We start from the raw sequence: 14,975 nt of genomic DNA on the forward strand, positions 1-14,975 counted from the left end.
AAGACTTTACCATCCACTGTGAGAGTTTTGAAAGGCTAAACGGTGTGGGGCTCAAAAATAAGGGTAATTCGAAAATCACTTTTTATTGGAAAATCTGTTACGCGACCTTACAAAATTACTTAGGGGGTGATTTATCCCGTTTGGAACGCTAGGACACATCGTAACTGACAATTAGAACATCCGGGCAATAGGCCCCGCCCTTTACAAGACATACAGCGAACGCCAACTGCCGCTCCACGCGCATATTTCTATTTCTATGGAGGCGGAGCGCACGCGTTTCTTCTGGAGCGGTTCACTTATTGTGGAAACAGATCAACAGCGCCGCCTAGAAAGGCGGAGGAGTCATGTGTTACAAGTAAATTAAACGTGAACATTTTGAACACCCTCTCAAAACTAAAATTATTTATTGTTGTAATTAGTTTGTTATATTTTCATCAAAATAATTCATATTTAATGTTAATGTAGTTTCAATGTTAAATACGAAATTACATTTATATTAAACAAATGTTATGTTATATAAATTTTCTTTTGACTATTCATAGCTGTCTGTGTCCTTTAATTCAGGCAATTAAAATATTTTAAATATACAAGAAAAAAAAAGCAACAATGTTGCAAAATTAATTACCAAAAATATAACAACTCTTTGTTAAAAACATACTTGGTACACCATTGACAAACAAAGAAATCAATAATTGCATTCCCACAACAGAAAGAGTAACAGTAACACACATGAAGATTTACAATGTAATAAAAAATATTATGAAAAGCAGCATTTTTTTTATTTTTTTTTTATATGGCTTTTTCTCCAGCTCTATTGTTGTGCTTAATTTTACAAAGTAATACACTGGAATGTATACACATAATGGCTTAATAGAGGATGACAGAACAGTATGTCACTAAAACATACATAATGTAGGCACAGTGTGTAGTGTAACTAACAGCTTACAGTTCTGACATATTTAGATAATGGATTACTCAAGGTCCAGCTAAGAATCGTCCTTTAATATATGTATTTAGATAATATGATTTCTTTAAACAATTCCCACGTGAATAAATCAGAGCATAAATGACTTTAATAGTAATCCTGATATTTAAACCAGAATTTGTGTTTGTGTATCTGGCAGTGCAGAGAGTATAACGATGTCATTTCCGAAAGTTGCTGCCCCTTAACATGATACCCATAAAGTCCCTCACATACAAATAATAAATATAGCCACAAGCAGCTACTGTCAGGGGCCAAGCACATATGGCAAGATGACCAAAAGAATCAAATTTGACAGAAAAGATCCTGTGGACATCTATTTTGGTGTTTTGAGCACAGTTGCAAAAATAGAATTTTATTAAGCTATAGCACTCCCAGCATTAAAAATGAACAAAGCTCTGCATGTTACCTCAGAGTGTCCTCTTGTCTATGTGTACAAATGTTGTTAAGTTTGAAAATTGTGTTCACAAGATACGGGCTAATTAGTCATTATAGGCCATGCCCAAAACATATTTGCTGTCTCGCTATCTGTCTTCAATAAACGACTAAAAACACATCTTTTCCATGAGCACTTAACCAGTCACAAAAAAAAAAAGAAAAAAAAAAAAATTATTGTTGCACTTTAATCTGTTTGAATACTATTCTGATGCAAGTGAAACTTTGTAATGTGGCACTTTTATGTTTTCCTCTTTTGTAAGTCGCTTTGGATAAAAGTGTCTGCCAAATGAATAAATGTAAATGTAAGTTTTATGATAATCAGGCAAACGGCCTAGGACGAGTTCGAAAAAGTAGGTTTTTCAAATAAACCGAAATTGTAAAAAAAGTTTCTTGCGGAAATGGAAAATAAAGTGACCATATCATTGTGGGGAATAAATTTGTATTGTCGCCTATACGATTCCGGAGTTATGAGCAAAAACGTGAATTAGCTAATTATATTGCCACCGTGTGGCCGAATGTCACAAAATTTTATATGCGGCTTCGAGTTGACACCCTACTTGTGTATAGTAATTTCTATAACCCTCAGCCATTCCCAATACGAGTTATAAACTATTTTTTAAGAATAGGTTAGCATTTGAACCAAAGAAGATGCATTTTAATTTAAACTTTGTCGCTCAAACGGCTGCAAAGTTATGACAGTTTTAGTTGTAGTGCCCCCTAGGTGCAGAATTATATGAAACTTTGCTGACATCTTCTAAACGTCCTGTTGACTATGTGTACTGAGTTTGGTTACATTTGGAGTTTGTGATGAGTAGATATTGATCAATTACTCAAATCGCATTAAACCGAAGGAATTTTAATGTTAATATCTTCGGAACGATTTGACGTATCGAAATTCTTTTGATAGCTTTTTGTAAGGAGGTGTAGATGATGTATACCAAACTGATGATTATACTAACGGTCTAAGAGGAGTTTAAAAAAAGTAGGTTTTTCCAAAAATTCAAAATGGCAGAACAAAAATTATAGATGGAAATGAAATCGGAGATATACATTTTGTAGAGCTTGACTCAAGAATTTTGATTCTAGCCCTTACTGTTGCAGAGATGTGAGTCAAAATGTAAAAGTGTTTATTATAGCACCACCTAGGGTCAGATGGGTGTGCGTTTGTGTGCCCGAGTAGTGAGGGGGATTTGGGATCATCCTGCCAAGTTTGGTGTCTCCATGACTTATGGTCTCTGATGCCCTTATACTTTTAGGGCAGAAAAAAAAAAAAAAAAAAAAAAAGAAGAAAATCAGTACAATTACAATAGGGTTCCAGCAGCTTGGTCCCCTAATAAATAATAATAAAAAATGACAATGGTAACCAGCCTAACCACTGACAAAATACCATAAAAAGTCATAATAAATGAATGTGGGATCACCTTCAAACATTGTAACATTTCTTTCTAACCCTAACAAGTTACCCCAGTTTTATTGCACTACAAATCACTGTAGTAACTATGGTAAGCATGGATGGTTACCACAGTAAATTAGAGATACTTTGATAAAACTTAAAACAGAAAGTGCTTCAAAACTAAATGAAACTCCCATTTTTAAATGTTACTCTTTGATAGTTTCTTTAATAAAAAATGCCTTGTATATGCCCTTTCATAATAATAGTTTACTAATGATTATTATTATTATTAGGGTTTAATTAAATGTAAATTATTTGCATTCTTTTTCTTACCAGATGAAGCTGAATAGGTTACATTAACTGTGGAATATGTTGTTAACTGTGGTTTCTCCTGGTATTTCTGATATTAATATCTGCTGAAACAGTATTTTCGTTTGTGTCTGTGCATGTATAATATTACTCGAGGCAGGAGGTGTCAAGCAAAATGTGAAATGTCAAGCACACATTTTGCAGTGAATAATAAATACAAATTCAAACATTAAAAGAAATTAAAATAAAATCAATCAATATAGCCTAGAAACTGGTGAAAGTCCCGTAAGTCTATCAGGATTTTTTACGATAGGATATGGGATCAAAATCCCATCAAAAGTATTGCGGTCATGGATCCAAAAATAACAAGCGTGAATCAAAAAATAATAAGTACAGAAAAAAAATAAGCACAAAAATAAATAAAAAGCGCAGATCAAAATAATAAGCATGAATCAAATATATGTAAAACACATTTAAAATATGCTGCAAAAAAAACAAAAAAAAAACAGAAAAATTCAAGCAAAGTCATCAGAATTGCAAACAAAGTCATGTTTTCCTTGGCTATATTACTGTTTTTTGTGCTGTCTGACAATTTTGCTCATATTTTCATTTTTTAATACACTTGCGCTGTATTTTTCTTTGCTTTTGTTTCCAAGTTCTGCGCTTGATTTTCCAAAACTTGAGTAGAATTTCATGTAAATCAGGAGGTGTTTTGTGTCCTTATTGGTCCACTAGTTCTTGATCGACAGCTCCTCCTCTAGCCAATCATTGGAAGAGGGGAGGTGACGTCACTCCAATGAGACTCTGATGGCTTTTTTGCAGCATATTTTAAATATCATGCTTGTTATTTTTGGATCCGTGACCACTACACTTTTGACGGGATCTTGATCCCATAATAGGACACCATTATTTAGTTAAATAATAATAAATTTATATAGCACCTTTCCAGAGCTCAAGAAAACATAAAATTCTCAAATTTAACACAGTTTAAAGAGGAAAAAGAAGAAAAAAGATGGAGCATGTTTGTGTTTCTTCATTTTACATGAGCAGAAATATTCCAGACAGATGAATACTATATTTAAACATTTATGGAGCATTTTAACTTTTTTCGGAATAAAGTCTTAACCAGCTAATAACCTTAATCACGATGTGAATATAAATGATGTCAACTCAGACGTGAAATCATCACTTCAGGTCAGGAATTTAACATCGTGCTCAGGTTTAGGCTATAAATGAATACATGAGAATCATTATGTGTGAATCGTGTGATACATTAACAGACATTCCAAGAAGTGGGAAGTGTATATGATGTCATATCTTATTTAATGTTACACTTGATAAGCTCCAAACGCGCACAATTAACAGAGATCGCAAACGGAGTCGAGACCACACACATCCGATCTGAAATCACACCGTGCGCATTTTCATTCATAAGGTTTACATTTTAGAAATATTGGCTGCACAGATATATAAAGTTTTGGATATGTTTATTTGAAATTTCGCTTCTTGGATAATCTGTCAAACAAGTATTTATTTTATATTATTCGGATGAATCCAATATTTGTTTTGAAGTCACTATTCGTGCCTTTCCAAATATGGTATTCGGCTTCAGGCACATCCCTAATTCAAATATACTAATGCACAGCTACATATAATAATAGTTTGCCTTGATTGTACAAAACACATTTCACACTAACTGCATTTTCACACAGGTCCCTTTTAACAGAATAGTATAAAGAAACTTCTAACTAGTTATTTTACATGTGTCTGAGGTGATGTACAGTATATGACAGGAAATGATGCCCAGGCAGACATGAAGTTCAGTCTTGGAGTGTGTCTCTCATTCTGTTGATCTTGTCTCGTAGCTCACAATGTTTGTTTAGATCTTTGACCTCTAGAGGAAGTGAACTGTTCCACACCATCAACACTGAATCCTCAACTGAGATCACAAACACAGAACACATAAACAGAAAACCTAACATAATGTAATATTTTGTAATATTTTAATACTCAAAAAACGGATAGCTCTGGTAATGGATGTTGATTGGCCAATACAGATTTCTAGTCTTGCTAAAATACACAATATAGTACCAGCCTTAATGTGAAACGCCTGTCCACCAGCTACTGTATACATTCGGTTCTTACCTGACTGTGTTTTGGTTTGGTCTTGTGGAATGTGTTGTTGTCTTCCCAACACCAGAATAACGCTCTTGCGGTTTAGTGTCTCTGTAAAAGCAGCATAAACAAGTATGAGGGACAAGAATTTATATTTGCCTGATATTGGCTGAACACTACAGCATCTCCACACCTGATCAACAAACATATCAACATGTTCCTGTGAAGCTGTGTTGAGTGCAATAATCTGGTGCTACTCTTCATTCAACGTCATTCGCAATGCAATACTTCATTGGACTGTAATTCATTCTCTTATGAAAAATGTTAAGCACAATACACAGTCCAGCACTTTAGTCTTTTTATGCATTTTTGCTTCAAAGTTTGTAATGTTGTGATTCACCTCGGTTGGTTTGGTTCATGGCATAAAACCCTTTTATGAAGTACTTTTTGAAATCCCTATGAAAAAAAAACAAAGAATGGAAAAAACACTTCTGGAACCAAGACATCTGAAAAAGTGGATGGGCAATGTTGCGCTATATATCATCCCTAAAAAACAAGGCCAGTTGCAAGGCTGTGTCGAACCTCCAACAACATAACCAATCAGAATGCTGCTTTTCTCATCTGCAACAACATGGGGTGAATTCACAAGAGTTGCGCCACTTTAGCCCACCCTGTTTGTGTGTTATTCACATACCACAGCAGTAAATTTTCAAAATGATGGAAAAGAGCATTACAACCATGTGTAAATTCACACATCTCCAACGCAGACACCTTTGCGATTGGCTGTGTTCTTTAAGCTTAGGGCAACTTTCTCCATTTGGCACAGAAAACAGGGAGTGCACATTAAATTTGTCAATACCTAGCAGCACAGAGCTCATGCAGCAAATGGAGTGGCAGTGAGAGCTGATGGTCTGCAGTAGCTGACAGCTGGACATCTCCACTAACAGCATGTGTCCTGATCTCATCCCAATCCACAGAGTACCACTGTGCTGCACCAACAGGGTTTTCACAATCGCCCAAGATGACTCCATATTTCTGGATGTGTCCTCACTCGGGACTTTGGCCTTTCTGGTTGAACCTAAACTGTTGAGTATTTGGGAGTGTTAAAAGGAAGCTCAAAGCTTGCAAATTAGTTTGTATGTTTGTGTCGAATTACCTGAGTAACTTTGCGCAGTCGATGACGTTCACCATCCTCTCTGTTTTCTTGTCCCAGACCTCCACACTGTGGCCTCCTGTTTTACTCACGTACAAGTGTTTGTCCACTGCTAACTGCGATATACACGCATCACTGCTGACACGACCCTGCTGCCTGAACAAACAAACATAACAGTAGCATCAACAGTTGATCAACATCAACAAGACAGACCATGCAATCTAAGTTTAAACACAAATGGCAAATTAAAAGGAAAAAAGTCACACTCAACCTATTCTCGCAGAGCCAGACTTTTGACTATCAGCATAAAGTCTGGTCCAATTTGCCACTTATTCTGGCTAAGAACCGCCCACTTAGACAAGAAGAGACCGTCTGAATGACACGTAAAGGGACCAACCAAATGGTGGATAAATCAGAAACCTGCCAAGACCTAACTCTAGACCAAAATCATCTGTCCTGCCATTTCAGCCTCAGCTCACAATCACAGCTCATATCTCTGTCAGCCTTTCACACATCTTGGCCTGGATGAAGAATCGCCACCTCTAGCTCCATCAGTCGATCACAATCACTGTACAGCTGGGTTCAACAACACTCGAGAAGAAGAAAACAGAAACCTTAAAGAATCTGCCCATGAGGTCAGACTTAAGTTTAGAAAGATGAGGACAGATAGTTTGGAGATAGGTTTTGCCAGGATTGAGGTTTACTTGCCATTTGGTGGGTTAGCCGGAATTAGCTTTGCATCTTAGACACGAAGAGAACATCTGACTGAGATGTACAGAGACCAATCAAATGCTGGGTAAATCAGAAACTCCATATCATCCGTCCTTATCTTACTAAACTAGAGTCTCACCTCATGGGCAGATCCTTCATGGTTTCCTGGAGAGGAGAAAGTGTTCAACATCACCTAGCCAATGGCTTCATAATGGCACACGGCTTCACTTCTACACACGATTCGCAGCTTCACCTGTCATTCTAGCCTCAGCTCTGAATATCAGCTCATATCTGATATTCACAAATCTCGGCATGGATGAAAGATTTCCACCTCAATCAGCCAGCTTACCACAATCACTGTACAGCTGGGTTAATGAACAGTAACACCGGCCAAGAGAGAAAGGAAACTGTGAGTAGTGTTTGATGACCAGCTAAACTTCATTACCCACATCTCAACAACCACCCGGTTAGGCATATTCACAATCTACAATATACTTAATCATGAATATCAGGCCCTACCTGTCTGAATGAAGTGCACCACTTATGGTCCAGGCTCTTGCCATCTCAAGACTGGCCTACTGCAATGCTTAACTAGCTGACCTTCTCAAGCCTCTAAAGATGATCCAGAACACCATGACATTTCTGATTTTCAACCAATCAGTGAGGACTGACTCTTGCTGCTAAAGGCCTCAATGAAAACAATTGAATGTTTTTCAAAGATTTGATTCTGTGAACACACTTTGGTGAATGCTGCAACTTCTCTGTAAAAAAAAAAAACAGCTCAGATCAGCATGAATTTCCAGGCTAGTTTTTGCTGGTGAGTGTTGGTTTGCTGCTGGTCTAGTTGGTGGACCAGCATAGCCATGTTGCTCACCAGCACAAATCCTGGTCAACCAGCATGGTCTTTCTTATGAAGCTGATCGAACTAGGAAGGCTTACTGGTTAAGGAAGTTAAGAAGCCTAATAGGGACATCAGCATACCAGAAATCCATGCTGGGAACCAGTATCCAAAACACAACATACTATGGCTTTTGACCAGCAAAACAGATCTTTTCAACAAGGTCGTTCTTTCTCTACTGATCCAGTCTAGTTTAAGCTGGTTAGCGTTGGTTTTGTAATGGTATAGCTGGTGGACCTGTACAGACATGTTGTTCACCAGCAAAAATTCTGGTCAACCAGCATGGTTTTCTTATGAAACTGGTTGACCAAGGGAGGCTTTCTGGTTAAGTTAAGAAGCCTCATAGGTACACCAGCATCCTATGCTGAGGACCAGCATCCAAAACACAATATAATGTAGCTGGTGACTAGCAATACTTTTTAACAAGGCAGTTCTTACCAAGTACTCGGCAGACTGGAAACTTGTATAACAAAGCCTTGTTTGTCGGCAGACTGATACAAACCTGCACACCCTAACTCTCAGAAGTCACACATCAACCAGCTAATCATATTGGAAGCAGAAATTATTTCAGGCAACACTGAATTGTCCATGAGCATGCCGCCAGAGGTGGAGACTGCACTAAATTTAAAAGCACATTAAACACTAATATAACAAGTTACTTTGGTGTTTAGTATTAAATACTTTTTTACAGAAATGATAAGTTTACGTGGTTTTCTACAGACAGAAAACTGAACTTAATTCTCATTTTGTGACATTTTTTGTTTTTCTCTCTTCAGCAGGGCATGAGTACTCACGGGAAGAGTTGTTTGGGTTTGGTGTCTATACTCCTACAGATGCCATCCTCCACTGTAAGTGATATCACCTGGGTACCACATCCAGCCCACAGTGCTCTGCGCTCCTGAGAGTGACTCGAGGGGCCGACACACATCAGTGGAGTGTTCACATCTCCAACCTGCAGCGATTTCACTGAATCTCCATTCTTCACCTACAGTCCAAAAATATCTAAATATACTACAACTAAATATACAACAGCTATATAATTTGCATTTTAAGATTCTCACACCGTTTGACCAATGAATTTCCATTACCTTTCACATCTTTCAACATTACTTTATATAGAGATCTTGAAAGAGAATGCAATCAAAAAGAGAAATTTCCAACCAATTAAATATTTTAGAGCTGATCATAACCAGAAAACCTTTCATGATTTTTTTAAAATTATTATTTAAAAGAATAGTTCACCCAAAATTAAAACTCTGATCAAATTCTGCTGAAGCTCGCATCCAGGTTCAGATTAAAAAAATGGTGCAAGAGGAAACGATTATAAGTGAATAATTTCTCCAACTGTGAGTCTGTGCTGGAGAAAGGACCTCTTTTAAAAAAAAAAAAAAGTGGATGGGACTTGTGACAAAAGTGAAGTTCTTTGTGTCTTTTGTAAGTCAGCATTTTACCACATAAGCATGTCAATTCTTACAAGCATGCACAGCTTGTTCTCCCGTGGAGGGTCTGTTGATGCTCCGCTCATTTTTAACAATTTCAACATTGTACCCCTTGCCGCAGAACTTCTGAAGCATCAGCAAATGATTACCAGACAATTCGGATGAATTTGATTTCCATCCTTTTAGCCAGCGCTAAAAGCAAAACAAGACGCGCTTTTCATATGGAGTTCAACGCGGCGCTTGCTGCCCTGAAACAAATCATGTGCATTCCTTATCCAAAGTGACAAGAAATATTGTGGAGGATGAGGGTTTGAGAGATTTAATGTGCATTGCAATGAATAACAGTTTATCAATCAGTCAACATCTCACTTAGACTTTCGTAAATGTAATTATTTAAATTATAATACAATAAATTGTTTAATGTTACTATAGTTGGTGCTATTTTAGTGAATTTCTGTCTTTGTACGGAGTTTGGAAAATGTTAATAAAGCATTATTGTTAAATATTGTTTTGTTCTATTGTGTTGTTCTTTCCAAAGAAGGAAATAAATGCATTTTGACAGGAAATAAGTATATAGAGTCAAATTTCAGCACTTTTAAAATCTGAGATTAATCGCGATTAACTATGAACAATCATGTAAAATGTAATCTACTGACAGCTCTATTTTATAATATATCATATAAAATATAACTTTCAGGTTTTCCACATGGGAACCCTGGGAATAGGTTTAGATTTTTAACAATAATCGCCAAAAAGCAATACCTTCAAGACTGAATCCTCATAAATGACTATTGTTCCATCTGCTGTCCCCACCAGTAGGTAACTCTTTAAACATCTGAAAAATTACGAACATCATTCTGTCATTTTAAGATACATGATCTAAAGATCAATGTCACTTCCTGTCGTGATGTTTGATGTTCAAACCTGTGCTGTAAATCCGTGTAGAAATACAGTGATGTCACAGAGTCCTTCACACTCTTCAGACAGTGCACAATCTCTGCGCTCCTTGTATCCATGACGATGAGTGAACCAGACTGAGTACCAGCAACTAACCAATCACAGTCTGACCCAGGAGCTCTGACTGTCACCACACACAGGACAGGACTGCTATCAATCTCCTGAAAGGGGTCGGAAAGACACCAAAATATTCACTACCGGTATATATTTGCAGTGATTTTGCTGGTAATATAAAAATTAAGCAAAATTATGAATACGTAGAAAGTTCAGTACGTGGCTCAAGCTCTTCCTTGTCTCCAAATCCAGTGATGTTACACAGCCCAGCTTCTGACTGCTACTGCCGCCCCCGATCCACACACAAACATCTCGTCCTCCGTTCACACCTCCACCTGCGTTAGAAACGGCGAGACACTCGCCCGGTAAACTCGACAACATCAGCTCCTGCATCAGACACAACATCTCTGCACGATTCAGACGATCAAACACCTACAACACACACAGATTGAGATTCATTCAAATTATAAAAATATGATTTGTGCAGTAGATGAGTTCATTTGACTAACCTCAGCAGATGTGGGTCTGTCCTGGGGATTTTCTCTCAAACAGTCCCTCATGAGAGACTCAAACCCCGGCCACTGAGAACAGCCATATTCATTCACTGGATCTACATGAGTGATGGAGACAGTTATAAACCTATTAGTGATAGACCAATATAACGGCCGAATACTCTGATATTTCACTGATATTTTAAGATCAGCAACATCTGCAGATTACCTATGCCTGCTTGGCTTTAACAAATATTTTAAAATAAGCATTTATTTATTTTCAGCAATTTTGTGTGTCTCATTTGCTATCATCAAATTCTATTACATATATACAGTATACATATACTGTATGTATTTTTAGATCTACATTATTATGGATATCGTAACCGTCTCTACCAATGCTAGATTTCGGCATTGCTAGCTAAACCTAGAAATAAACAAGGATTTAGATGAGTTGTGTACACAATGCAAGCAGGAAATGAGACAAAGGAACTCGCACATTACCTGGCAGTTTCCCCTGTACAGCCACCTCATCAAATTCACTGGGAAACTTCATCCCATCAGATATCCTCTCACCATAAGTCAAAAGGTCATACAGCAGCAGACCAAATGAATACATATCAGCCTGGACGTTATAGATGACATTTCCTCGAGCAACCTCAGGCGCTCTAAACCCTATGAGCAGAACAGATTCATTCTTTATTAAGGAATGTACAGCAAAAATAGAGATAGACCGATACATTTGAAATATTAATTAAGTGAGGGGCTTTAAATAAGTGTATATTGGAACAAAAACAAGTCAAATTAATTTTGTAAACTGTGCACAATATTAGTTTTGTAAAGTAGTTCATCAGAGGTTAGTGATAAATTATTAAGTTCTTAAAGTGCCTGAAAGCAGAAACAAAATAAGAATTAACAATTGGTTCTGCATATTGGTTAACAGATTCTTAAACCTACCAAGATAAACAAAAATAATCAGCATCTCAGCCATTAAAATTCAATTTTGGTAAATATCTAAGCAAAAATCATTTTCTTAATCGGCGTTATCATCTTGTTTTCCAGTAAAAATATCGAAACATCCTGAAAACTAGATATATTTACTTAAGTTGCAAATATTAATGAAAAAATATATATTATATACAATATATAATATTATTTTTTATTTTTTTAAGTGTTAACCTCTAAATTATGTTACATTTATGCTTAAAAAAATCAATAAAAAAAAATCAAAATGCAAGCTTATTTATTAACAAAGTTTGGGCTTACCAGTCATTAATAAATTAGGTTGCATTTTGAGTTGTGCAGTTATATTTTTTTCTGTATATATTTGTGTCATAACTTGTACCTAAAATTAAAGGCATGTGCAATAACTTGTGTCTTTTAAAAAGATTTACAGCTTGAAACAAGAAAAAATAACATTTGCCAATGGGGTAAGAAAAATAACCTTAATTCAAGAAATATTCTTTAAAAAAAAAAAAATCTCTCTCTTATATGACTTTCCTTGACGCTGTATTGTTTTATAATAAAAAATTTAAAAAATAAAAAAAAAACTTTCTGAATAATTGTCAGATTTTCTGATAAAAATGTCTAAACATCTTTAAAACAACAAAAACTTACTTGAGGACAGAATGACACAAGATATTACGTTTTGTTTTCAGAGAAATCTAACAAAATTTAGTGGAGTTTCTGCATAAAACAAGAAAAACAATATTTGCCAATGGGGTAAGAAAAAATAACGTGTTTTTCCTTTGAATCAAGTTTTTTTTTTTTCTTACCCCATTGGCAAATCGTTTTTTCCTTGGTATAAAAATAAACGGTACTAAATGTACCAAGTTTTCCCTGAAAACAAAACAAAATATAAATTTGCTTCACAAGTAAATTAATTTTGTTTAAAAAATGTTTAGCTATTTTTAAAAAATACTCTAAGAAAAAGACTAACATATTTGTATTAAAATATCTAACATTTATTTATGTAAAACAATTTTGCAGCATAACTGGATTATGGTGAATTATGGTGACAGTAACAGACACCTGGTGTTCCTTCTGAGCTGCGGACACCCATACTGCAGCAGTATTGTGCTATGCCATAGTCTGTGATCTTAGCGATGACCTCAGAGTCTGTTTTCAGGTTAAACAACAGAACGTTGTGTGGCTTCAGATCCCGATAGACAATCATAGAGGAGTGCAAATATCTGTTTGGACACAAAACATGGGGAAAATTAATATTCTGAGTTTAATAACTTATGCTTTATTGACAGCATCAGTGGCATGAAAATAATTTTGATCCGTAATCCAGTTTGTAAAAACAAACACGTATCTTATTTACAGTAACCAGCACTAAGGTACTGTTCTGCGAGCTGTTTCCTGTTCCAGTTGCTGCACGAGTCGGTCTGTTTGTAGCTTGCTAGCCTGCTTAGCATTGCTTATTCCTCTACACTCATAGGTTTATCCTTTGTCATTTTACCGCGTGCTTTGTTTTTTTTGTATGCTGCGGTCAGCTAATGTCACTCAAATCTACAACACGCTATCATTCAGATAGAACTATTCTTTCGACCACTAAAGATGGCTTCACTAATAATCTTCCAGATTTATCTCATATACTCAGTAAGCCAAAAAGTCTAGAAGAACCTGATGAAATAACAGAAAATATAAATACAGTCTTCTCTAGCACTCTTGATAGTGTCACCCCCCTTCGATTAAAGAAAATTAAAGAAAAGAAAAATGTTACAATGATCACACTCATGCTCTCAAGAGAGCAGCTCAGAAAATGGAACACAAGTGGAAGAATACAAAAGAGGGATTTCTCATAATTTTCCTCATGAGCAACTTCAATCCTTCACTGTCATAGGTCATGAAGAGCTAACAAAACTTATCAAAAAAATCAAGTCACAACATGTACAGTACGTTAGATCCAATACCAACTAAGCTCTTAAAAGAGGTATTCCCTGTAATCTCAGAACCTCTTCTTAATATTATGAACTCCTCGCTATCCTTAGGACATGTCCCAAGAAACTTTAAAATGGCAGTTATCAAACCTCTAATTAAGAAGCCACAGCTTGATCCTGGAAAACTGACTAATTATAGATCGATTTCAAATCTCCCGTTTATATCGAAAATACTAGAAAAGGTAGCATCCTCCCAAATATGTTCATTTCTACAGAGAAATAGTATATATGAACAATTTCAGTCAGGATTTAGGCCTCATCACAGTACAGAGACTGCACTTAATAGTTACAAATAACTTGCTCTTATCATCTGATCGTGACTGCATTTCACTTCTAGTGCTTTTAGATCTTAGTGCTCCTTCGACACCACAGATCACGACATTCTCTTGAATAGGCTAGAGAATTATGTTGGCATTTGTGGAGTTGCATTAGCTGGGTTTAGGTCCTATTTAGCAGACCGCTACCACTTTGTCTGTGTAACTGAGGAATTGTCAAATCAAACAAAAGTATGGAGTGCCACAGGGATCAGTTTTAGGGCCTCTGCTTTTCTCCATATACAGGTGCTGGTCATATAATTAGAATATCATCAAAAAGTTGATTTATTTCACTAATTCCATTCAAAAAGTGAAACTTGTATATTATATTCATTCATTACACACAGACTGATATACAGGTGCATCTCAATAAATTAGAATGTCGTGGAAAAGTTCATTTATTTCAGTAATTCAACTCAAATTGTGAAACTCGTGTATTAAATAAATTCAATGCACACAGACTGAAGTAGTTTAAGTCTTTGGTTCTTTTAATTGTGATGATTTTGGCTCACATTTAACAAAAACCCACCAATTCACTATCTCAAAAAATTAGAATATGGTGACATGCCAATCAGCTAATCAACTCAAAACACCTGCAAAGGTTTCCTGAGCCTTCAAAATGGTCTCTCAGTTTGGTTCACTAGGCTACACAATCATGGGGAAGACTGCTGATCTGACAGTTGTCCAGAAGACAATCATTGACACCCTTCACAAGGAGGGTAAGCCACAAACATTCATTGCCAAAGAAGCTGGCTGTTCACAGAGTGCTGTATCCA

The 14,975-nt window shown here is 36.2% G+C and overlaps 1 protein-coding gene across 1 annotated transcript in view; it reads right to left on the reverse strand.

The window, feature by feature from the left end:
- Nucleotides 1–745: 745 nt before the first annotated feature.
- The window catches only part of LOC127437221 (leucine-rich repeat serine/threonine-protein kinase 2-like), a 72,553-nt gene continuing 58,323 nt past the window's right edge, over nucleotides 746–14,975 (reverse strand). The window contains exons 41-51 of the mRNA XM_051692017.1: nucleotides 12,972–13,132; nucleotides 11,445–11,615; nucleotides 10,959–11,059; nucleotides 10,669–10,881; nucleotides 10,363–10,556; nucleotides 10,201–10,273; nucleotides 8,794–8,984; nucleotides 6,394–6,546; nucleotides 6,097–6,320; nucleotides 5,268–5,348; nucleotides 746–5,061 (exon numbers count right to left, since the gene is read on the reverse strand). Coding sequence (XP_051547977.1) covers nucleotides 4,943–5,061; nucleotides 5,268–5,348; nucleotides 6,097–6,320; nucleotides 6,394–6,546; nucleotides 8,794–8,984; nucleotides 10,201–10,273; nucleotides 10,363–10,556; nucleotides 10,669–10,881; nucleotides 10,959–11,059; nucleotides 11,445–11,615; nucleotides 12,972–13,132 — 1,681 coding nt within the window. The 3' untranslated portion in view covers nucleotides 746–4,942. The remainder of the gene's footprint in view (nucleotides 5,062–5,267; nucleotides 5,349–6,096; nucleotides 6,321–6,393; nucleotides 6,547–8,793; nucleotides 8,985–10,200; nucleotides 10,274–10,362; nucleotides 10,557–10,668; nucleotides 10,882–10,958; nucleotides 11,060–11,444; nucleotides 11,616–12,971; nucleotides 13,133–14,975) is intronic.

This window comes from Myxocyprinus asiaticus, chromosome 48 (genome assembly GCF_019703515.2).
Source record: "Myxocyprinus asiaticus isolate MX2 ecotype Aquarium Trade chromosome 48, UBuf_Myxa_2, whole genome shotgun sequence".
Taxonomy (NCBI): domain Eukaryota; kingdom Metazoa; phylum Chordata; class Actinopteri; order Cypriniformes; family Catostomidae; genus Myxocyprinus; species Myxocyprinus asiaticus.